Source organism: Aulonocara sp. 'chitande type north' Nkhata Bay, linkage group LG22 (genome assembly GCF_057382095.1).
Source record: "Aulonocara sp. 'chitande type north' Nkhata Bay isolate Kocher_YH1m ecotype deep benthic linkage group LG22, A_spYH_male_GT1.1, whole genome shotgun sequence".
Classification (NCBI taxonomy): Eukaryota; Metazoa; Chordata; class Actinopteri; order Cichliformes; family Cichlidae; genus Aulonocara; species Aulonocara sp. 'chitande type north' Nkhata Bay.
The window spans coordinates 21,044,438-21,067,996 of record NC_141364.1 but is presented as its reverse complement, the minus strand read 5'-3'; the positions used below and the strand labels follow the sequence as shown (position 1 = coordinate 21,067,996).

At 39.4% G+C, this 23,559-nt stretch overlaps 1 protein-coding gene across 1 annotated transcript in view; it reads right to left on the bottom strand.

Moving 5' to 3' along the window:
- gabbr2 (gamma-aminobutyric acid (GABA) B receptor, 2) overlaps positions 1-23,559 on the bottom strand; it is a 212,175-nt gene that overhangs the window by 106,539 nt on the left and 82,077 nt on the right. Inside the window, exon 3 of the mRNA XM_086280435.1 lies at positions 7,297-7,467. Within this exon, the coding sequence (XP_086136561.1) occupies positions 7,297-7,467 (171 nt within the window). The remainder of the gene's footprint in view (positions 1-7,296; positions 7,468-23,559) is intronic.

Genomic DNA, 23,559 nt, shown 5'->3' with positions numbered 1-23,559 from the left:
ACACAGCATTATAAAGCAATAAAGTGAGATGGATGCAGGCCATCTAATGTTCTGAAATGGTGCATGCATATTCTACCATGAACTGTGAATGAAAAGACAGAAAGACAAGCAGCTTGTCATTTTAGCATGGCGGACACATACATCAGATCTGTCATCCTCCTGATTTGCCTCAGCCCGTTCAATGAGGAGTTGTAATTTTCGCAATATACCGAGCGTGCATTTGTCACAGCGATATGAGTTTGTTTTTCGCTAAATAAGACACAAAAGAACAAATGTACACTTCAAATAATCTTCGCTGGTTATCCAGGGCTTGACAAAAAGTAGACAAATGTGCAGTGCTGTAGATGTATCTGCAGCAGCTGTATGTCTGCTGTGATGTATTGAGCCAGTAGAATGGTGGGTAATTCAATCTGAGAAGATGGAGAATGGAGCAGGTACCCCACTGGGATGGCAAGCTTGAGGTGTTTTATCATACCGCCTCTCACTTTTTCTCGGCCATCACATACACACATGCTACGAGTCGGCCCTCTTGCTTCCCTCCTTTAATCCACAATTTTAGAAAAGCCCTTTTTCACAGCTGACATTTTGACTTCTCATAGCAGGAAAACCACAGGTGTGACTAATACCATTAATAATGGCTCTGTTCCAGTAAGGCAACACACTGAGACATCACGACAACACCATGGCTCTGACATGGAATGCAGTTGTACCTACGTCGAAAAAGTCAAAATATGGTATAAAGTCCTGTGGTGTTCATGCTGGATTTCACTGATGTCCACGGGCCATGCCCCGCAGCCATCAGTGTCTCCACCCCAACCCAAGAGCCATGTTGACACGTCAGAGAGTTGGCAGTGACAACATATAACAGCTAACAGAAGTCCTGTGTGTTTCCTCTTACTGTGCTTTAATATGTTCATCCTGTAATTATGTGTTCTAAATTGCTTCAGCTACATGGTGGTTGTATATTCACATTTCTATACAAAAGTCTCCTTACAGTGTCACCTTCAATTGACTTATAATAATACTTAGAGACTGTACTGCAGTGTTTCAAAGATTCAGTTGAGTATTTGGATAAAAATTATAATCTTTGCTCTTTTGCAAGATGAACTGTGAAGTATACAGGGCTATACACCCAGCTCAGATTCAGCAAAATGCTGCAAAACTGAGCAGATAGTGTTTCATAGTATAAATTGATAATGCCTCAAAGCATACTGCAAAAAAAAAAAAAGAAAAGAAAAAAAAAGGGATGTGGCCCAGTCAGTCACCTGGCCTCATCCCAACAGAGCAGCTTTTCAGATTTTCAAATACAAGAGTGAAAAAAGCAGGTGGTGGCTGGAGTAAAGTATTACAGTAAAAACAATTTTTATACTGAAAACTTTGTCTGACCAAGTCTGGCAAGTACTCTTGAGCCTCTGAAAATGGGGTACTATGTGTAAAAATTGCTGTAATTCCTAAACAATGCAATACTTTCACTAAAAGCTGAAAAGTCGGCACTTCAATCACAAACTGATTATATGAATGGTGTGGTGGAGGAGACAGGCTCAATTACAAAAATTGTATATTTCTCCGAATATTTATGGACCTAACTGTAGATGGGACATAAATAAATAAATAAAAACTGTGGAAAAATTAGTGAAAAATTGGTATTTCTTCTCAAAATACCAAGCACCGGCCAATCATCAGCCCGTTAGTTCAAAGTGGCGCCAGGATTTGAACCGTAAAAGCTACTATCAGTATTATTGCTATTGATACTCCTGTTAAAATTAGCCAACTGCAGCTTAAAATTAGTCATTACAACAGTTTTGTGCTATCAACTAAGATTTCTGACATCTAAAAATCAATAACTCTGAACAACCTCAACTTTATTTCCCTCATGTCTCCAAATGTCTGCTTTCATAATCGCCTTCTCCTCTGGTACCCCCGGAGGAAGCTCTAAATCACTCTGTACATCACTCACTGCTGTACAAACATTCTCTCCAATGTACTGCTCGCTGAGCTGAAACAACAGGGAGGCCGATGTGAATCAATACAACCAAGTTTTGCTCTTGAGTAACAACTGGCTTGGTGGTCTGGACGAGGTACAATGTCCTGTTGTGTTGTGTTGCGTTGAGTGTTGATCCTAAAGGATAAAAGGAAACGAACTTCAGTGTGAAAAGGGACAGCAGCTGGTTAGCCTGTTGTTTGTAAAAGGTGTGTGGGTCAAACACAAATGGGTTTCTGGGAAAATATATACCAACCACTCACACGCAAGACATGGAGAGTTGCACAAAATTTCTGCTGTACTACAAAATACACTCACAAAGAGCACAGAGGCTGACAGACAAAGCCATTGACTTGCAGGAGTAAAACCCTTGTCACAAAAGGATTTTATTGGTTTGATTTTGTGTTTCTTCCACCGAGATGGAAAAATGCATCCGTATTCTGCTGGACTCACTCGGTTAGACAGAGCGAGAGACGGAGGGGACAGATGGATTGAAAGCTAGTAGGAGGGGGAAAAGTGAGCAGCTTTCCTGCGTAACAAAAGCATCCACCATTGTTTGGGGCAGCCTGGGAATCCCCGACAGCAAATGCAGAAGAGAAATAATCCTATTGCACTTGTGAGCATGGGTCCACGCACACAAAAAAAGAGTGTCACGTGCACTAGAATTCAGAAAGCACATTGATTGATTGAATCTTTATTTTGAACATGTTAAAAAAGTACAACAACATAGAATTAAAAAGAGACAAACAAACAAAAGGAAAACGAGCAACCACAACTACAAATAACTTTCATGTTCAAAAAGGAGCAGGAAGAAGCATAAACTTATTTAATCCCACTCCCTTTCCACTATCTAGTAATCAATAGACTGCAGAAATATCTCTACATTAACACAATACTAATATGTGCATCATATATATATGAACAGAAACTATATCAAAATGACTGTGGGAGATGAGGATGTTGAGAAAATCCATTGTACGCTTTCTGGTAGGCATATGACATAATTATTTATCATCAAAGGGAAATATATATTTAAATCAGCTGAAGATTAAAAACATACGGTGAACCACTGTGTTTCAGAAACGGTCAAGCCTCCTTGTTTGGCAACGTCAACAACAGCTTTGATTTTCTTTGTATGATGTCATTCTTCGCTGGTTCACTGTTCCAGCATCACCAAGCTTCACCTGACAGCCAGCTACTCTTAACACTGACCCGTGGGATTATCTTGGGAATTACTTTTCCACTCTATGACGCCAAGCTGTTCGGGACCAAAATCACATGTTGAGTCATTGAGTCATTTGATGCAAAGAAAAGCGTATCTCTTGTCTATTCAGTTGTGGGACAAACAGGCTATACCAGTAATTCGTCTGAGACATGAGTCATCATCAATGATAACCCCACTGCTATTCCCAAACCCTAATTGTGCTTTGGAAACAACATTTCTAGGAATACTGTTTATGGGATGTAACATAATGAAACAGGAACTGAGTGAGAGTGGATGCTAGGATGGTAACGTATGCTAGAGTTATCAGTCGTCATAGTTTATTTAAACGTTTAAGCTCTGAGGGGTGCAGACAGAGGACAGAGTCTTAATCCTGCTCTCAGTCAGGTCTGTCATCTGACTGACAGGTGATTGCTGCTCCTGTTCCTGAGTGAGCCCTGTTTGTCTGGCTGTCTCAATAATGTTGATTGCTGTGTGTGTGTGTGTGTGTGTGTGTGTGTGTGTGTGTGTGTGTGTGTGTGTGTGTGTGTGTGTGTGTGTGTGTAGTGTAGATTGTCATCTTCATTCCCAAATACTTACATTAGCTGTTATTCTTTGTTACTCTGTTATTCTTATTTCTCAATACAATGAGCCACAAACCATTGTAGAAAGTCAGTGTTCATCCATAAAGTCGATATGCATGTGTGTGTGTGTGTGTCTGTGTGTGTGTTACACCGGTGCCTAAAAATAACAGTGATGAGCACGCTTTTTCTTACAGGTTACACTCTCAGGGGACACCATACTGTATGTTTGCTGCCTGTGATGTGCAAGCCACTGACTGAATCTGTAACAAGTGTTACATAACATTAATTAACCTTGTGAGCAGTCTCCCAGGGAAAGCACACTGTAGGTCAGCAGGGGGACGGAGTATGTCACAGGGTGATGAATGCTGGGGTAGAGGTGATGGAAATTAAAATAATGTCAGTAGTATACTCATTACATAGATGCAAATGCCTCTGTGCACGCATGCATGATTTATGGTACATTCAGTACTGTAGAATACTTCTAGGAATATCAATTTGAATCTAAATCCAACTTTAATAGATCACAAAGAAATTGTGTTTTTGCATATTTCTTTGCAAGGGCTAAGATAAAAAAAAATAAAAAATCTGTTCAAAAACCACAAAATCAGCTTGCAAAGGTATGAAACTTTCTTAAAGTGGAAAATACGTGTTTTTTTCTTTAGGACAGTGCTTAGAATTTCTCATTATATTTGTTAAATGTGAAGAATTAATTAAATCTTTTAAAAAAAAGTATCTTCACAAGAAATATTTCTGACTAGCTCTGCCCACTCTTGTGCTGATTCTGTCTATTTGTGTATTGGTGTATTTGTATATTTTCACATTCAAGAAGTGGGAGGACACTGGCTTTCTGTGTTTTTAGATCCTAGGAAAGAAATGTTTAAACTGACAAGTGACACTAAAACAGTTGTGAAGGTTAAGAGTATAACATATGAACTTCATATAATTTATTTGAAGTTCATAAAATTCATATAAAAATGTTTATGAATTAAATGTAAAACTGGAATAGTGTTATTAGTAGGTAAAAATGACATTTTTACTATTAATGTCTGTTTTCCTGCATTATTCAAATAACATTTACTTCTATATCTCTTCTTTTTCTGGTAGCGAGCTGGAGTAATTTCTCGATGAACCAAAGAACAGTAAGCTCTGAACTCGACAGAGGATTGTGTGAATCATAAAGTACGGAAGCAATGCTTGCATATTTGTAAATCGGGATTAGAGGCCAATCTCGTGGCAGGTTGATTGAATCGTGCCGTCTGTCTTGCACCCGTCCTAAGCTCCTTGGTGCTTTCAGGAGGGGAGTGATAAAGGGATTTGGTCTCTCTGAGATTTGCAGTGAGACTTCTTATACACACCCCCACTTCCACAACCCACCCTTTAGCCGCTGAGCACTTTGTTTTCAACCAGTGCCTGGAGGCAAGAGCTCACAATATGTTTCTCAAATTCATGCTTTCAATGCCTCTGACAAGGCTCTTTTAGGAGAATGTTCCTGTGCTGCCGACGTGATATGTTTGTGCCATGAGTTTGTGTAGTTCTCCAAACGTGTGATAAATCGATATGTTTCCTAATGTTCAACCCTCCTACAAACAGGAATGTGTTTGTCTCGCTAGTTAGCATCCATTTTGGTATAATATGATTTTAAGCTTTTAATATCTTTAGCTAATGGTGTGGATCAATTTGAATGTTGTTTCTCCCATTTCTCTTATATTAAAAAGCTGCTAGCTGCTTTTAATAATAGAAGGGATTTTTGCATGGTGTGCAAACGATTGTGCGCCTCCTGTTCCTGAGCTGAAATCCAACTTGCCACAGCTTCCAAAATACGTCCTCCAGCTTTGAGATATATTTCAGCTCCAACATTGTCATAAGAGAGTTAGCTACAAGTGCTGAGTCAACACAGATAATGTTCTTCATCTATCCATGCATTACTTCTGCCAGCTCTAGTAATGTAGGCTGGATTCAGCATTCTGCGTATTTAATGGGAGAGGAACATCAAAAAGAACAGATGGAACGTAGTAAATATAATAGGAACTAAATATCATGCAGTTCTCAGAATTTGCTTCCAGCTGGAGCAGCAATTCAGTTTTGGAGGCGATGCAGGACATATTTTAGAAATATTTTCCCAGCGCGTCACCGTCTTTGATGTCGAGGGCTGGTTTATCTTCAGTAAGAACTATCTCTTTATACATGCAATAAACTGTATTTATATTTATTTTTGAACTGCAACCTGTTTCTCAGGTCTTTGTCTGAATTTCTACGAACATTATTGCTAAGGATTGTCTTATTGCATTGGAGTCACACTGGGTTAAATATGTACACTTGGGTTTTAAGGGGTATTTATTATTTTCTTCTTTTTTTGGGTTGTATGGAAGCAATTTCATTGTTCTTGACAATGACAATAAATAAATACTACTACTACTACTACAACAACGGAAGTCTAAGGGACATGGGTGTTAAAAATAAGGATATAAGTGTGGTTGGTCTCAGTTATATACACAGAAGCTACTACAGATATATATGTTCAAATGGAGAGCTAGAGAGAGCAGCAGGATGTGAATGTCAACTCATTCGTTTTAGTAAGTTAGAGAAAAACACAATCACACGCACAGACAGGAGGTGCACACGACGCCTCCATTTGGTCAAAAGAAGTGGAAAAATCTGTGTCGGATTTCTGGAGGTGGAGCCAACAAACTGGGACATTGCCCTCAACTACAAGTCATGTTTTTTGGTTTTGTTCTGCCTTCATCTGTTCCTTGACCAGTGGATGGAAATGTTTGTTCATCTTTTTTTTAACCTTTACATTCCCTAATAATCCAGTGTGCATCCTTTCATGTGACTGGAGAATAATCATTCATTAGTGACAGCTGTACAGTGCACAAAGCCTAAATAATTTCCATCTAATCCATCTACATGTGAGTGGTGATTTGTTTTAAAGTAGTAATAAGAGTGTTATTTCTACTGGCTTCCTCATCTGAATAAGCCAAGATGGAAATCTCCTTGAATGATAATATAGTCACTGTTTTGTGATTTAACCTCTACCTTCAGAAAATAAAAACATGTCTCCCAGTGAGAGGCGATAGGAGGACGGCACACATAAACGCTGGTAAACAGCACTGTTATCGCGCAAACTTAAAAAAGAACAAATGCCTGCTAAACAAGAATCCCTGTTGGGACTGAGAGTGCTGAAGGCAATAATGCAAAGCCATGTTATTAATTATGTGCATATCCTTCGACCAGTGGGAGATTTTAACTCCTCTCACACCTGGTAAATGTATATTTTATCCACAATAAGTAGAAATGTAATAAGAAAAAGTATTCATTCCAACCGTTAAGGGTATTTTCACTATCAATCAAATACACTGAACTTCACCTAGTTTTAGTATTAATGACAAGGTGGTGCCACTGTAGTCTTTGATATAGATGATGGATTTGTTTTAGTGAACTGCTTGAACTTTTGGTCAATACTAAACATGGAGCATTAACAGCGTTGGAAAAAAAAGAAAAGTATATTTATGAAAACAGCACGAACTGACCTCTGAGAACCTCTGAACGTCCTGTGTGAGGGTCCCCACACGGCTCCAGTTGTAGTAGTTGAGAAACTTCACCACCGCTGGGTTCACGGCATTGTCTGACGGAACAGTGCGGAAGAAGTTGGGGTATTTTTTCTTGTCTGCTAGAACAGGAGTTGTCGCTGCAAAGGATAGCTGTAATGGAAAAAAGGAAGAAGTAATATAGTGAGCATGGAGTCCATCAGTTAGGGGTAAACGTAACAATCACAAGTAATCCCGACAGCAAAATGTCAGACTGTGTTGGTTTCACTTGAGCTACTGTTGTTAGTGGCACTGTTTAAGAATGTGTCGTTGACTCTTATGAAGTGGAAGGCAGGTTCAGTGACCGCTGTCAGTTCAGGGTTTAAATCATGAGAATGTGACACTCATTCATAAAGAACTGATGACCCGCAAATGGATGACTTTTCATACTGGTTGTGTATTTATGTGTCTTCTAGTGTCCAGAATGCTATTTGTCTGCCATGTAGGACAGGTAGAGTACTGTGCAAAGCTCTTTACACACCTCCACCCCCATTTCTTTATGTTGAGGTATTTTGTTGCTAGCAGTCTGCTGCAAAAACTAAGAATTTCTTCCATTTTCAATAGCTGATAACTCAGTTTGACAGGCATAAAATATTATTTTGGCACCAACAAAGTGACTCGCAAACAGCTATTAGCTGAAAACTTGGCATATCTCTCTCTGCACTGCGTGGAGTGTGTTTTTTGAGGAAGCTGGACGAGTGGAGGACAAAAGAAGAAATGCGAGGCCAAAATAAATAAACGTCTACGGCAGATTACCAGTATCTGAAAGTCATGTTCTTAAGAAATCCAGCAAAAAGCTGATGAAGTACCCGAGAGATGTATCTTTCCCTTAAGTTGATCCACCTACTATTCACTGAAGCCTCATCGGAAATAGTCTCAATGCACGGGTATGTGTCAAGAAGCTGTTTTTAAGGAAGGAAAACAGGGAGCAAAGGCTGAGGTATGCCAAATTACACAAGAACTGGACTGAAAATCAGTGGCAAGAGGTCTTATAGATTAATGAATCCAAATTTGAAACTGTTGGTACGAACTGTTGTCGATATGTGTGGGACGTCAGGAGAGAGGTAAAAGAATGAGCATCTACAGACATCTGTAAAACATGGTGGATTTTCTGTCATGGTTTGGGGTTCCTGACAAAATATTAAGAAATGAGTAGGGACTCAAGACTTTTGCGCAGTATTACACAAAGGATCTTCACTTTTGTCTGTCTTTTTTGATGGTGTTGTAGCTTTAGAGGACACCATGCTGTGTTTTTAGGTCAGCCTTTGTCGTGTTTCTCTCTGGTGTTGAATGTAGAGATGCCTTATGATGGAGTTATTCTCACTTCTGATGACATGGCCTAGCTAACACCATCATCTCCACATCAGAATGGTGTTTATGCTCTATTTTTCTGCAGTGGGTTACCAGGTCTCTGCAAGAGAAATGGTTTACTAGAAAATGCCTAGAATCTCCTGAGGCTTTCGCTGGGAGATGTTGACAGTTGGTTGAGGAAGCTGTCTGTCATCCTCAAGCAGTCTGGACCACACGGCAGCTCGAATATGGTAGGTTTAGATTTGTGGGTGCCCGTTCTTATGTGTTTATGTACGTTTTGATGAAAAGGGAAAAGCAGCTTAGCAATTTAATTCATCTCCGTGTTGGTAAGTTAAAAGCATTTCTTGTCTTCAAATGTAGGCATTTTGAATCAGCACTGACAAACACACACAGACACCCACTTAAATAAAAATCAAATGTGCTGAACCTCACTCAATAATTGCCTTTTTACAGACAAGTCTGCATCAACAGATGCAGTCTAAGCATTTTTGAGGCACATCTCTGGTAAATCAAAGGCTCACAAAGACAAAGTGGACCCGACTATGTAGTATTTTTCCATAGCTGATGAAATGAAATCGGGATGTGGCAAGCGAGCATAACCCATATGGCAGTATACTTGGGTGTATAACTAAAAGTTGAGAGTTATTTAGTAATTTGTTTCATGAAACCATGTTCTTGATGCATTTCCCCTGCACAGCTGCCTCTCTAAAATACAAGTATATCCATTTAAAGCCTCCTCTCAGTCTAAAACAAGCTATTTACCAACAAAAGTCACAACTCTCCACCCACCCCACCTTTCATTTGTCATTTCTATGCTAATCAAGTTTTATTCTCTCTCTCCCACATTGTAGCACATTTTCAACAATAGGTCATAAATTTCATCCAAAGGCAAACATGGCTGTAATTAATTTTTGCATTAGCATTAGAATTTCCCATATAAGAAACAGCGTGCGCCCACACAGACAAAGACCTGTCATTTTATCATTTAATTTAGCCTTTCACGTTTCGTTTGAATGCATAGTACTACCGTACAGGAAGCATCATATCATTATATTCCGAAAATTGTGACACCATCGCCACCGTGGCTTTTAAATAATGGACACAGGCATGTCTTTGATATTGTGCATACGTCTTTAAAAGCCATGAATAACTGTCAGAGCAGAGATTTGAGAGGTACTTTAACATTTAGGCACCAGCAGCTGAGCTGAGATAATAAGACAGTGTGCTCTATTTTCAATGTCCTATTTGTGTTAATTTAATGAGCGATATGAATCAGCGCAGGGTTAATTACATACTTTGTAGAGATTAAGCAGAACTTGTGATTCATGATAGTGATCAACCCAAGGATATTATTCTGACTGAGACCAAAAGGTGCATCAGTAGATTTCCGAAAAGTGTACTAAAGCGTTGAGGAGTTCAAGCACCTCCTAACTTTGGTGATGAATGTGATCTTCTCATTAAGCCTCCATCCTAGACATCTTCACTCTTCATTAGTTGCTGTGCTGCAGTTATAATAGTACACTTGCTGATGACTTGTTATTACTGGAAATGTACTTTAGCATTGTTTAAAGGTAACTGACTGAGAATATGAGAGCGTAACTTAAAGATCAAGTCAAATATAATTCAAAAGTAAAGCAATTTTAAAAGAGGACTGGATATCCTAATATTGTGGTTAAACAGTAATGTGATGAAAAGGGTTTGTGCTTCTTAAAAGCAAATAAAAAACAAAAACAACATCTGACCCATTTACAGTACCCAAATTGCAGGGTTTCCATTACAGCAGATCCCCAAATATAAAAGTCTTCCTCCAACCAGTAGGAGACCCTCAGTTTGGCCCACTAAATCACCACTTTCTGCACAGAGCCACAGGGGTTTGTGTTCGCACATCAGTGAGACAGGTTTTTAAAACAACACATGGATTACAGCCATCAATTAGGCAGAAAGAAAGGCCTTTATCTCGCAACCACTGCTAAATCCAAAATTACACACCAGTCTTAAAGGGCTTCAAGGGGTCTTTCCAGCATTGCCTTAATCTCCATTTAGCTAAGGCTATTTGGTACACCCACACTGGGAGATACGTCCACGGATCTACAATAAGAGCTAATGGAATTTTTAAACCAGTCCTCTTATGATTGCTTCTCTGCAACATTTTTCGCCATCCCCAAGGTGTTTTAGGTTCACAGGGGTTATTCTCTTTTGCAGGAGTTGTTTGTGCTCTTTGTACAATTTTATTTTTGCTTCATCTGTTATAACGCTTAACAGAAAGTCTCAGGAGACTGACAGAAAGACCAGCAAACCCATGCTTTTGTTGCTGGTCAACCAATAAATTTTTGTTTGGAGAGAAAATAACATAAGTGGTAGATTTCATCGAGTCATGAGCAATTGTAACCATTGACCCCTCTGGTATTATCAGTTTATGAGGTCAGTTAAGGGCTGAGAAAAGGCTTTACAAAACATGAAATCAATCATAAAAAATAAAAAAAAATCAGCAATGCAGCATCATTCTGTCAGCATGTTTCGGTGTCACAAAAATATCGGAGAAACACATTTGGGATAAAATATTCTTTTTTTTTTTCCACTTTTCACAAGGAAAGCATGCTTTTCGGTTCATGTTAACACACAGAAAAATGCAATTAAAACATAGCATTTACAAGTAATCAATTTGTCATTCTTGTGTTCTTAGAGGTAAAACTTGATCTTTTAGAGATCATAAATACGCGGCCATAGATGTGTTTGAGTAATAAAGGTGTAATATCATTTTTATTAAATAAACTCAGTGCTGGCACAGAATCATTTGGTCCTCTCAGTGTAAATAAAAACTGGCCATGAAAAGCAAACAGTAATATCAAGGTCTAACCATGTCATCAGGCATATTAACACTCTCTTAAAAACAATTCTTTTTGCACACTGAATCCAGGTCAGAGGGTTCAAAGGACGCAAGTGGCTTAAGTCCACATGCAAGCAGGAGCAGGGCTAGATTTTACTTATTTTTAGCATTTATTCAGTTGCATTTTTTGTTTGGTTGGAAGACTATTTTTTAAAGACCTTTTTTTTTATAAACCTTTTTCTTCTCTAGTTTTCAGTTCATTAGCTTTTCCTGACATTTCAACGAACCACAGCATTATTTAAGGACAGCGCTGCCGCTAACTGGAGCTTGGGCAATTCAGGACAGTGTATTAAAAGTGTAAAGATGAGAGGGATATCCAGCGTATTATTTAAAGGATAGACAAGTCTTTGTCTAACTCTGACTAGCCTTTTTCAGAGGAAAAACCAAAAATAGTTCTATGATATCACACATCTGAGAGTAGTGGGTTATGTAAGAGGTTTAAAAGAGGACCGTCACAAATAGAAGGGTTTTTGGTGGAGAGCACTGATGTCAGATTTACACTACAGTGTGCATGTACACTCAGATCATGGACAGGTTAAGGCTTATGCATTCACATGCTGACACAAACAATCACACTAAGGCCATCTTTCTTTCAGATCCCACCAAACTACAAAATAATTAAAACTGTGGCAACGGGCTCCCGGCAGGTTCTTCCTCTCATCACCCTACAAGGTCACATGCTCTCAGTAACACGACTGGGGATCCGCCTGGCCCTACTGAGAAATAATGTTAGTCTGAAGACGAGGTGAATCACGGATACATCACAGTGGTGATCTATTTAGACTTTCTGAACACACAGCTGCTTATCACAGTCTATTTAAAGTGAATACAAAAGCTTGGCTGCTTCTCAGTTTGAACTTATTCAAGGCACAATCAAGCTAGTTTTATGTTCATGTTTGAATGAAAAAATGACAGGAGGGCCCAGAATAGAAAATAAAAGGTAGCAAGATAGGAATTTTGCTGCTTATTCATTATAGTTCAGTGAATATGTGTTTCTGCATCTAATTGCCTGGCACTTAACTTCTCAGCCTGTCACTTGTTGTTTCTCTGTTGCCTGATACCAGACCGAAGTGTCAACACGTTTCACTCTGTTTCCATCTTCATTCATACATTGCCTTCATGTTAACTGATTTCCACGGTGGAGGGGGCTTAATTTTCCCTAACCAATCACCAGAAACCACAGCTCACTGCTTAACAGCAGTGACAGCGATGATAGTCCGACTTCTGTTGCTCACAGTCTAATCATTGCTTCTCCTCTAATTTTCTGGAGCCAATCAGCTCAGTGAAGTGAGTGGAGTCAAATATTTTAGGCTTAGGTAGGTGCTTATATTATGTCTATAACCATGTAATAACACAGCCACTGAATATTACAGCTAACGGGCACATAGTAATAGAGCCAGGCTGATATATCTGTCATGCAATATTACTAGGCCATGCTGGCCTATCAAAGATAGATAGCAGCATCAGTCTATATGTTACAATATGAAAACTGAAAGGTAAGTTGATAGCCTGTGAATGTGGTGCTGGAAACTTAATAAATTGTAACACATTGTGTGTCTGCAGCAACATAAAAATGCAGACTAAAGGGCAGATCACCTTGGTTAGTTCTTAAACTGTCTCTTTGCATCATCTGCAATGCATTTTCCCGATTTGGCATGGGATTGGTTATCAATGATGTACAAATTAAAGTGCAATTATAGCCGTACCACCATAAGAAATAAGGAAAATGCATGAGTGTAACTGTTTATATTTGGCAGGCCTAATAGGATTGATTGTCCCTAGTGGGACTGTTTTGCAAAAGGATCTGCTGGTGCTAATTGTGAGGTTGGCCTTTGGCTTTCACAGAGAAGTTGGATAAAACATGAATGATAGCTAAACAACACCAATGATACCTCGCATGTTTTTGTACCAACAGTTTATTTGGACAACAGACAGAATGCACCAATGAGTACTACACAGAAAAAGACATATAGTTGCACAAAAACTGGGCATATGGCTCACACTTAGAGGAAATGTATGTTATCTGATTAATGTTTAACTCTGATCCAGTAGCTGTTAAGTTAAGTGAAGATATCAATAAGTCCAAGTGTTGGGGAAAAGCAGTGCTCAATATTTCAACACAGAGCATGTGCACAACTAAAACACATGTTTTAAAAATCCCACTGCTCTCAACGTAAAAATGTTTAACTATATAATTTTTCCCTTACAAGTCAGTATATCAGTGAGATATAATTAGAAGCAAAAGTCATTCACAAGGCAATGAATGATCTCTACTAACATTCAGTCATTCAGTCATATTCAGTCGATCAATCGGCTTAAAGTCAATTCAACATGGTGCTAAAGGAAGCACTCCTGGACAAAATATTCAATGATGAATTCTGAATATGGATGTTTTGCAATATTAGCGATCTTGCAAAAAGAAGTACTTTATGAATTTCCTGCATAATATAGCTTCTATTTCTGCGGGCAGTCTGGGGCCACAGTGAATGTTATATACAAGCAATCAAGTACATGCATGCAATCGAGTATGAGACATTGATCAAGTACTTTCTAAAGGTACTTTCTATAGCTGAGAGGGAAGGCTTTGTAATCAAAATGGAATTGCATAAAACAACCTCAAATGCTCAACCTGCCTGTGTCTATTATCTCTACCTTCACTCACAACACAACAGATTCAAAGCCCATCCATCCTCCAGAGCACCAGGCCCCCGTGCAGAGTAATAGTTAGAAAATAGTGGCGATGTTGATTAGAAAGCACGGAGGTGGTCGTGGGGTTTATTCAATATTCAAGAGAGGCATTTGGTGCACCATGGGAGCACCCAGTTGGGGAGGCAACAGTAAGGAGAAGCTTTGAACCCCACACAGACCACAGACCCAAATTCATTATGGATGTGATGGAGGAGGGAGAAAAAGAAGAATACTGCAGGTAGATAGTGGAGAAATTTAGCGAGAAGCGAGAGGTGATAAAAGAATCATGTATGAAAGTGGAGAGAAAGCAAAAGGACTGAAAGATGCGAACAAGGGGAAAAGAAAAGAAAAGAAAAGATATAGTGCTCTTCGTGTCACACTGCTCTACACGCACACAAGCATATGATCACATCATACCAGATCATCATATAGCTCAGTCAAGCGTGTGCTAGAGAAAAACAGCAACCCATTTCCTCCAGTTATAGAAACGGGCAGTAGGCAGCTCAGCAAAGTCATCTCATTTTAGTCGGGTAAGTTAGATGTTTAATGGAGAGGAGTCAGTCGGCTCAACTTCACTGCAAATTAGCTCTGCAACATGAGCACGATGGAAAACATACTACTGCTTGGATACCAGGAAAGATCTGATGTGCTTGTAGCACACACAATAAGGAAAGCGAAAGTTCACGCAAGCGTTACAGCTCCCTACACAAGCTTGAAAAACTTTGTGTCAGTACATAGTGAGGTACACAGCACATACAAACAGTCTATCATTAAGCCTTTTACAGTTTACACCATCTGGCTTTTGACTTACTTATACAGCTGTGCAGCATGGACCACATCACCTTCATCATATTAATAATAGAATGTTTTATCAATGTCAATAGCACTATTACTTAATCACCTTAAAACTAATTTTACTACCACTAATAATAATAATAATAATCATAAACTGGACCTTAACGTATTTCAATTCCAAGGGCATTCCAAGGAAATTCGGTCAATATGAGGTCACCCATGTTCAAACCTCGAGCTGAGTATTTGGCTGAGAGGTTGATCTGACTGAGAAAGTGTGGGATACTGCACACTTGCATTGCAATGACTTGTCAGCCACAAGACTGGCCCAGGCTAAGCCTTACTTCACTTTATTCTCCTTGTGAGGATCTACAAAATTTACAGATTGAACAAGTTGTACTCAATATGAAACTACATTGAGCATAAACTAATTGGAAACTTGGTTACTGAGATGACTGATGAAAGGAACAATCACACTTTTCTTTTTTTGCAGCTAGAGGAGTCGACCTATACTGGCCATAAGAAAGAAGCCAATTTAAAGCACTTCTGCACACTTATCAAAGCTGTCATACAGAGGAATAAAAATGTAACACATCAACTGGAATGACTAATTACAAAATGAGATGTGTTTGCCTGATATTCCTATAAGTAATCTGTACACCATTTCACTGAAAAGTTCACAGAATCCAAAAAATATTTCATCCACCCTTCTTAGAGTCTCAAAAGATCTCAACCTTTTCCGTATAGTTTGACAGACACGCCTGATAACAACGTATTCCGGTACTGACACTATAGGTCGACATGTCCTTAAAAATAAATGTTGCAAGACCTGTTTTTTAAAACGCAGACCCTGTTTCAAAAAACTGTGCAGAATGTCTGTGTCATTTGTGGAGGACTCCTTATAGTCCTGAAAAAATAAATTCACGCTGTCAGCCCAGACGAGACTGTGACATGGACCCTGCCATAACGTGTAGCAGGATACTGTACATCACATACTTTACCCAATAACTAGCCTCTTGACAGCTGAGTGATGTGGTGGTCGTCTCTTTTCTCACAGCTTACGGCCTGCTGCATCCCCTGCTCTAACATGTCAATCATGTTGTAGCTAATGTTGGAGCCAACATGTACATCCACCCACACACACTGATTGACTGATGTCCTGCTTATGCTTTCTGGCCCTGCACAACACCCAACCACATTACTCTTATCTGGGGTCGGCGGCTTTCATTCTTTGCTTGTCTTATCTCTGACTGTCATTTACAGCATTTATGCTTTCCCTTACACAATTTCCTCTGGGATTAATAAATTATTTCTGATTCTGATTTTCATATCTGTATCTGGCTCAGAGTCACAAAGACATTGGACTGCCAGATGCATAGCACCTTTGTGAACAAAAGAGAGTCTAAGGATGACAACAGGAGCTGTGGTGTGGTTAAAAATATTTCTTCCTCTAAAGTTTAAGAGTAGGATTGATCTTGCGCACATGTGCATTGGCATTAAACCAGTCTTGTGAAAGAATTCAACCTTCTGTTTGAATTGCCCCGTGCATGCATTCAGTCACACATGCGCTGGCAATGAAATGCAGCCAAGAGAAGCATTCATTTACGTGTTGCAGGTACTCCAGACCTCCATGTACAGACATCTCACCTTTGTATGAAATACCTCTTTTTCTAAGCCCTCCATCCCCCGTTACCAAACCCAGACATCAAAGACATGTGCTAAAGTTTGAAGAACAACATGTTCAAAGAGAAACTGAAAAGGCTGAGAACAGAAGAAGGAAAATAGCAGGAGGACCAAATTCGGTGTTCTACCAGAGTCAATTTACAGCAGAATAATTGAAATTCCAAGGCTCAAACATCTGGTTTAATGCCTCAGTTAGTCATCAATAGGCTGATAGCTGCTCATCGCACTTACTGGTGAGTTGTAAAAGTGTTTGAGTTCAGGTTAGAATGTTACCAGTCATCCCTAAAGCTGCCCACTTAAAGCTACATCACTGGCACGGGTTGAATAGTGGAGTAAACCTGGTGACTTAATTCTAACCTCAGTGCTTGGCTTTCTGAAAATGATCACATTTGCCAAGTAGAAATACTGAGTCATTAAGTCAAGCGGCAAGTGAAATGAGACAGACGAGCAAGAAGCAGTCCCGTGTCAATTCAACAATTAATTCATAAGAGCCTTTTTGTTGTACAGTGTAGTGTAGTAGTGTATCTGCGTCGCATATTAGATATGGCATTTCCATGGAGCATTAATCAATAGAAGGTGTCACTTGTCACCAGCGTGTCTCTGGGAGTGCGAGGCAGGAAAGATCGAACATCCCCCTCTCATCACCTCTGCCACGAGATGAGCTTATACTCTAGGACTCTGCCATTCTTCATCAGCCGACAGGCTGTCCTTGAACGACGGAGATGAGTGGCAGTGAAGCATCGCTATCACAAACAAGACTGGGGAAAGCATTTTCTTATCAATCGCGGTGCCGTGTACACATCAGACGTTGACATGACTTGGTGCGAAATGAAGGGAGAGAACGCTCGTTTAAGCTACAGCTGGAAAAGTTAGCTAACAGCTGTAGCTTATACGTAAAACGGCTATGTGACATTTCATAAATGTCTAAGAGAGGGAGACAAATGTTCTTCATACATATTTCATACAAAATTTTCTTTTAAGTAAAAGTCTGGTTACATACTAGCCAAAGCCTAGACAGAAAATTCTGTGAATACTCAGGAACCTGTGGGAGGAGGGGGGCTTTGAGTGATGGTATTCTGCCAACTTGCTCCATAACTATTCTATTTATAAACCGAGATTTGATACCGTAATCTGAAATCTCACAGTGTTCCCTGCTGCTGCCACTTGGCTGCCAATGAATGATTAATGAGCAAATGCTGAACTGCAGAGACCATTATTGTTTCTTTCTGTCCTCCCTCCTCCTCCTGTGCATTGCTCTATACAGCAATTCCTTTGGCGAGGCAGGGGATTACATTGCACAAGCTTACTGAACACACTGTAAAAAAACAATGACATTATCATTTTTAAAATAAAATAAACTGATATTCCTGCCAAAGAGTATCAATCTGAAACTTGAACGGGGTTAAATTTGTAGTTTCTTCCACATACAGAATTTCATCTGCCACCAGGTTGAAAATCACTATAACCTGTCTAAATATTTAACTAGGTACTTAATTAGGAATGATGGGATTGTAAAGAAGAGACTAGTTTCTGAGAGAGTTTAAACACTTCTCGATGTTTTAGGTTGTGGTGATAAAACAGATTATTATCCCTCTCATATCTGCAACGAGAAATATAAAGTCAGCATTAAGTCCTCTATTAACCTGACTGTTGAAAGGGAAACGGTGGGTCTGGAGCCACTTGTTAGTTTTACCTTCACTCACTCTTCACTTTTGTAATAAAAAAAAAGACACGTAATTGTGAATATTAATAATTGATTGTAGAAAAAAAGCAGCACATAGTATAAAGATGATTTTCTACCAGAAAAGTTGGTGCCATTGGGATCTAACGGAGCACCGTCACCACAAAATATTGAACCCTGTGTTTGTCAAAGTAAGAACAGCTGTAGCCGTTAGCCTTTTTTGACAGGATGGTAGGGTTAGACAGGAAAGGGTGAGAAATTGAGGGGGAATGAAACACAGGAAATGATCTAAGGCAGCGGTCCCCAACCTTTTTTGTGCCACAGACCGGTTTATGTCTGACAATATTTTCACGAACCAGCCTTTTAGGTGTCGTGGATAAATACAACAAAATAAAACCAGTGCCGGTACCAAAAGATTTAAGATTTGTTCATAACACACGGGAAAAGACCCAGAGAAACCGACAATAAAATAAAAACAATTTTTTTTTAAAAAAAAAACTATAAAAACCAATAAAAACCCCTGAAAACCATAAATTTCCCAACCGAGCCTCAACTGTCGCGGCCCAGAACCAAACGAGTCACGGACCGGTGGCCCCAGGGTTGGGGACCGCTGGTCTAAGGTCAATTGAAACCCATGTCCCTTCAACAATCACACGGCTATACTGGCTCCCACTGGTCTCATATCTGAAGTTCAATAGTTGTAGCAACGCTTTTGTTTGTTTGTTTTTATATATGTTTAAATATTGGTTCATGCTAAGAGTAAGAAAACTGTTTTCATGTGATAAATTAATGACTGTAATTATGTTGGGGAAAATGCCTTAAAAATGTGTTTTTAGTTTGTTTCTTTTTTTAACAAAACAAAAAAATAGATTTTTTTAATTTTTTGTTTTATTTGGTTTCTTGGGAGTTATTCATATGTTTTTGTCAAGTTTTCCCCTTTAGTAAGGCAAAGAGCCATGTTGTTGGGAGGCTCGCACCTTTGGTGAGGTCCTCTCCACACACACTCTGGGACAGACACAGATATAACATTTTGGTTTGCAGTAAGACATATTTGGTAAGTTGTGGGTAGCACAGTGCTGCCCAAGTGGCTCCCAGCATGTCTTCATTTATTTGTTTTGGGTCGTGAAACTCTTCTTGTAGAAAAACTATAATAAATATTTTAAGTAATTCTAAGGGTTTGGTAGATTTTTAATTTGTCTTTAATGTTTCTTGACCAAATATATACTGTATTTGTGTACTTTTAGATGATTTATTTTCCTGTATAAGGAAATGGCATGGAAATTCTTCACAGGGAAAAAAAACCCTTTCCCCTGACAGGAAATGCACACCTTTACTGATGCTCAGTGAACTATTAAAATATTTGCTAGAAGAGCCAATAAACTGCACCATGTAATTTTCACTCTATAGCAGGTTATGTATGGCCAGTGCATGGGAAGCCCACACACAGGCAATTTCTGCTGTGAGTGGGCAAACATTTCACTGAAGACAGCCAGCATTCGCAAATTACTATATTTTAAGTTGCCAGACACGGAGACTCTCTCTCTCCCGCTCCCTCTAAAGAAAGCTTTTACAGGAATCTATCAGGCCTATTTAGCTGAATAATTTTCAGATGTGACTCTTACCCTTGCTTTTTGGTTCGGTTGCTGTTGATGGCCACAAATAAATGAAACACACAATAGACAAAACACGTAGGAGAGAATAGAAAAGAAAACACAGCTAAAGACAGAGGATGATGCTGGAAATAATAAGATAGTTTTGACTGCATTTTTTCACCCACTCTTCAAGGACACAAGATGTTTTCATGCAAAGCAGGATAAGAAAATGAGATGGCACTGATTTCTCAAACACTTAAAGCTCCGCAAAATTGATCCAAATCCTTTTAACAAGAGAAACAGGTGCTTTCTGTTCCATTAAACAATGAGATGCTTTATATCACTTGTAACTTTGTTTTCTTCCTCTATTTTTCATAAAGATTATTGGTATTATAAGTCTTGACTCTGTATTTTCGCATATCCGTTAAAGCCTTACTGATTCTTATCTGGAAAAGGCCTCACACCAAATATGTCTCAGTTATAATTCCTCAATCAATGATTTTGCAGCCAACAAGATGACAAAGGTTGGGTTGGTTTAAGGAATTCATAAAGGAAATGAGTTTTTGCTGTGGTGCCAGGCCAGGATCAGTTTTAACTTGGCAGATGGCATTGAGGTTTCAAACATGTTTTCGGGGTACCGATTTAACTTTCAGATATCAAGACTGAATCAGTCTGATAAGTCCATTACTGTTCTGCCTTCACTATGTGTGTGCGTGTGTGCGCGCGTTCATTTGCCTGTACTGTATTTCTGGGTATGTGTGGATGTCGGTACCAGACTTCAGACGTGGTTGCTCATGCAAAGGATTCCATTAGAGAGGTAAGGCAATATGAAGTCTATTACAGTGCCGCCGCTCTGCTGGAGTTCCATTGATTGTCCCGAGCCTTGTGCTGAGAGGATCGGTGTAATTTGTTTATATATCCATGAAAAAAAAAAATCATCCAGAAGTTAAAAGTACTCAGACCACCGAGCCTTTTTTCGTTCCCTTTCACTCTCTCCCTACTTCCATTCACAAAAAAGGTAAAACAGTGTAATCCTACAGATGTATCACAACTCTTCCTCCCCTCCTGCTCCTTCTCTTCATCTCTGTCCATTAGACAGCTAATTTGATTTGCAGGGCTAGTCTTTCTCTGCTTACAGCTGGGGAAGAGATAAAAAAAAGTATAACATGCCTTTAGATATCAGTATATCCAAGTGGAAAGGACCTCAATAACTCTAGAAAATCTCTGTGCAGGTCAGGGCTCATGGTAGTTTGCTCTTATTAAAGTGACTGCTATGTATATGAACAGGGAAAAATGTGGGAAACACTTTTCAAAGAAGTGTTTCAAGCTGTACAGGAGGTAAAGTCTTGTGTTGCTAAAGGTGCTTGAATTTCTCAGGATGGAAATTTAACTCTTCGACTTCAGCTTTCTACTGGGATAAACATTCTTCCAGCAGCTGGTAGGCTTCATGTGATTATCCTGCTGAAAGACCCACTTCTCTTCATCTTTTGACTGGTAATTGACTGTTAATTACTGTTGCTGTTTCATGTTTGTTTAACTTGAGTTTATTCAGAGTGTTCGCTTCACTCCAATCTGTTTACCTGTGCACCTCCTACTATCACTCACAAGTCTCTATACCTACGGTGTAGCATTTATAGCACAGATTTCCACCTAAGTGATTTCACTCTTTTCTCTAACAAGTTCTTATTAATAGTGAATGCATAACATCAGTTACATTACATGTAATATTACACGAATGTTCATGCAATTGCAACAGTTATTTTGCAAGTTTTAGGGACATGTTTGTGCTCTCTTAAATGCCATGCCATAATTAGGTGTTAGAAAACAGCCCTATGAATGTTATGAAGGTTAACATAATGCCAGTAATCAGTAATTTGATTTCTGCAACTTTTTTGCCTTCACTGGATTGTGGTGATCTGCTCTTTATGAACGCACCTGGCCAGTATCTAAAGAGGTAAGACACTGTTTGTAATTTCTGTTGCCCTCTTGACCAGGTCTCTCTAGAAAAAGATCTTTTTTCTTGGCTAAATAAAGGATATAACAATAATAAATATTAATTTTCAAAGTTTATGAAACAGACGTGACGGATTTTTCCCATTGACGTGTGTACGTGGGAGTTGATTCTCAACAGTATGACTATCTCGAGTGAGGCATGGAGTTTTACCACATGCTGACTCCATCATATCACATTTATCATGAGGAAAGAGGAAGGCTGAAGATTTGCTGTGTGGGGGTTAGTTTAGCACAGAAACACTGGGTACAGTATTTTACCTGAGCTAACCCTAATGCGTCTCCACTAGCTCTGCGATAAACACATCACATGGTATTTCCTCACAACACGTGAGCAATAAAAAACAGCAACAACACTAGGAAAAGTTGAGTTTTCACCAGCAGCATGTATCAAATGATAAATGGTTTTTAAAAAGTTTTTTTTTTTAAATAGACACAAAAAGCTGTGGATAGCGTGCAGAGATTTACATTACATTCAATAATAGGGCCCCTTTAACAGCACCCTATCCATTCTAAAGACCTGAAAGCTATTCTTGTGAGCACAGATTCTGCAGTGAGTCAGTTAAAAAGTATTCATCCACAAAGCATTATTCACACGCAAAAAAAGCCTAGACAAAAACACACATCTTTGAAAAAATAAGACTCTACAAAAATGAAACTGCTAACAGAGTCGATATCTCTGATCCACTTACATCCCTGCCTGACTCCATCAGCACCACGGTGTGTGAGTGTGGTCGCAGTGGCCCAGAAAAACACTCGAGCTGAATAAGGTTGGGGAACAGGTGTGTATAATAAAATGTGGTCAAACATGGGTACGCTGTGCAACTGTTAACAGATTATTCCTCTAGAACCCGAGGGGATCTGTGCCCTGCGGCTTCGCTCAGTCAGGGACAACACTCTCCTGAGGCTGGGTAGTGTCCTGGTTTTCAGGGTTTCTGTGTAACAAGTCCAAGCAGGCAACTAGAAAAGGAACTATTAAATCATTAGGTGAAGTGGTTATCTCATTACAGTGCTAGGAACGCTTGTGGATGCTGCTGACCAAGTGTGTACCAACATAGTGCCCTCTCCCAACAAGACAAAGAGCTCAAGGTGTAGATCCACGGTCCAATCTCCCCAGACCCCCAAACAGGTAAGCATGCCCCGGTCTTACCAGTGCTCTTTGCCAGACAATACAGGTCAAGAAGGTCCTGGCTCCTAATCTGCAAGGATTGTTCCGAAAACCTTCCTTTCACAGCCCCAAAATATCCACGTTAGGTTAATCATTGCTTCTAAATTGGCTTTAGGTGTGAATGTTTATCTGTCTCTCTGAGTTTGCACTGTGATGGTTGGGCGACCTGTCAGGGTCTCTTGCCCAGTAACAGTAAGAGGGATATTTCCTTCCCCTTTGACTGTGACTATCATCACTGAAATGATTCATTCATATCTTCTTTTACAAAACAAACTGATGCACCATTTATAGTAAAGTATCTAAGCTGACCTCACCTAAACTGGCATATAATATTTCATCCTTGATTCGTAGCCGTCTGCACTCTTATTCACAGCATATTTTCTCCTTATTCTAT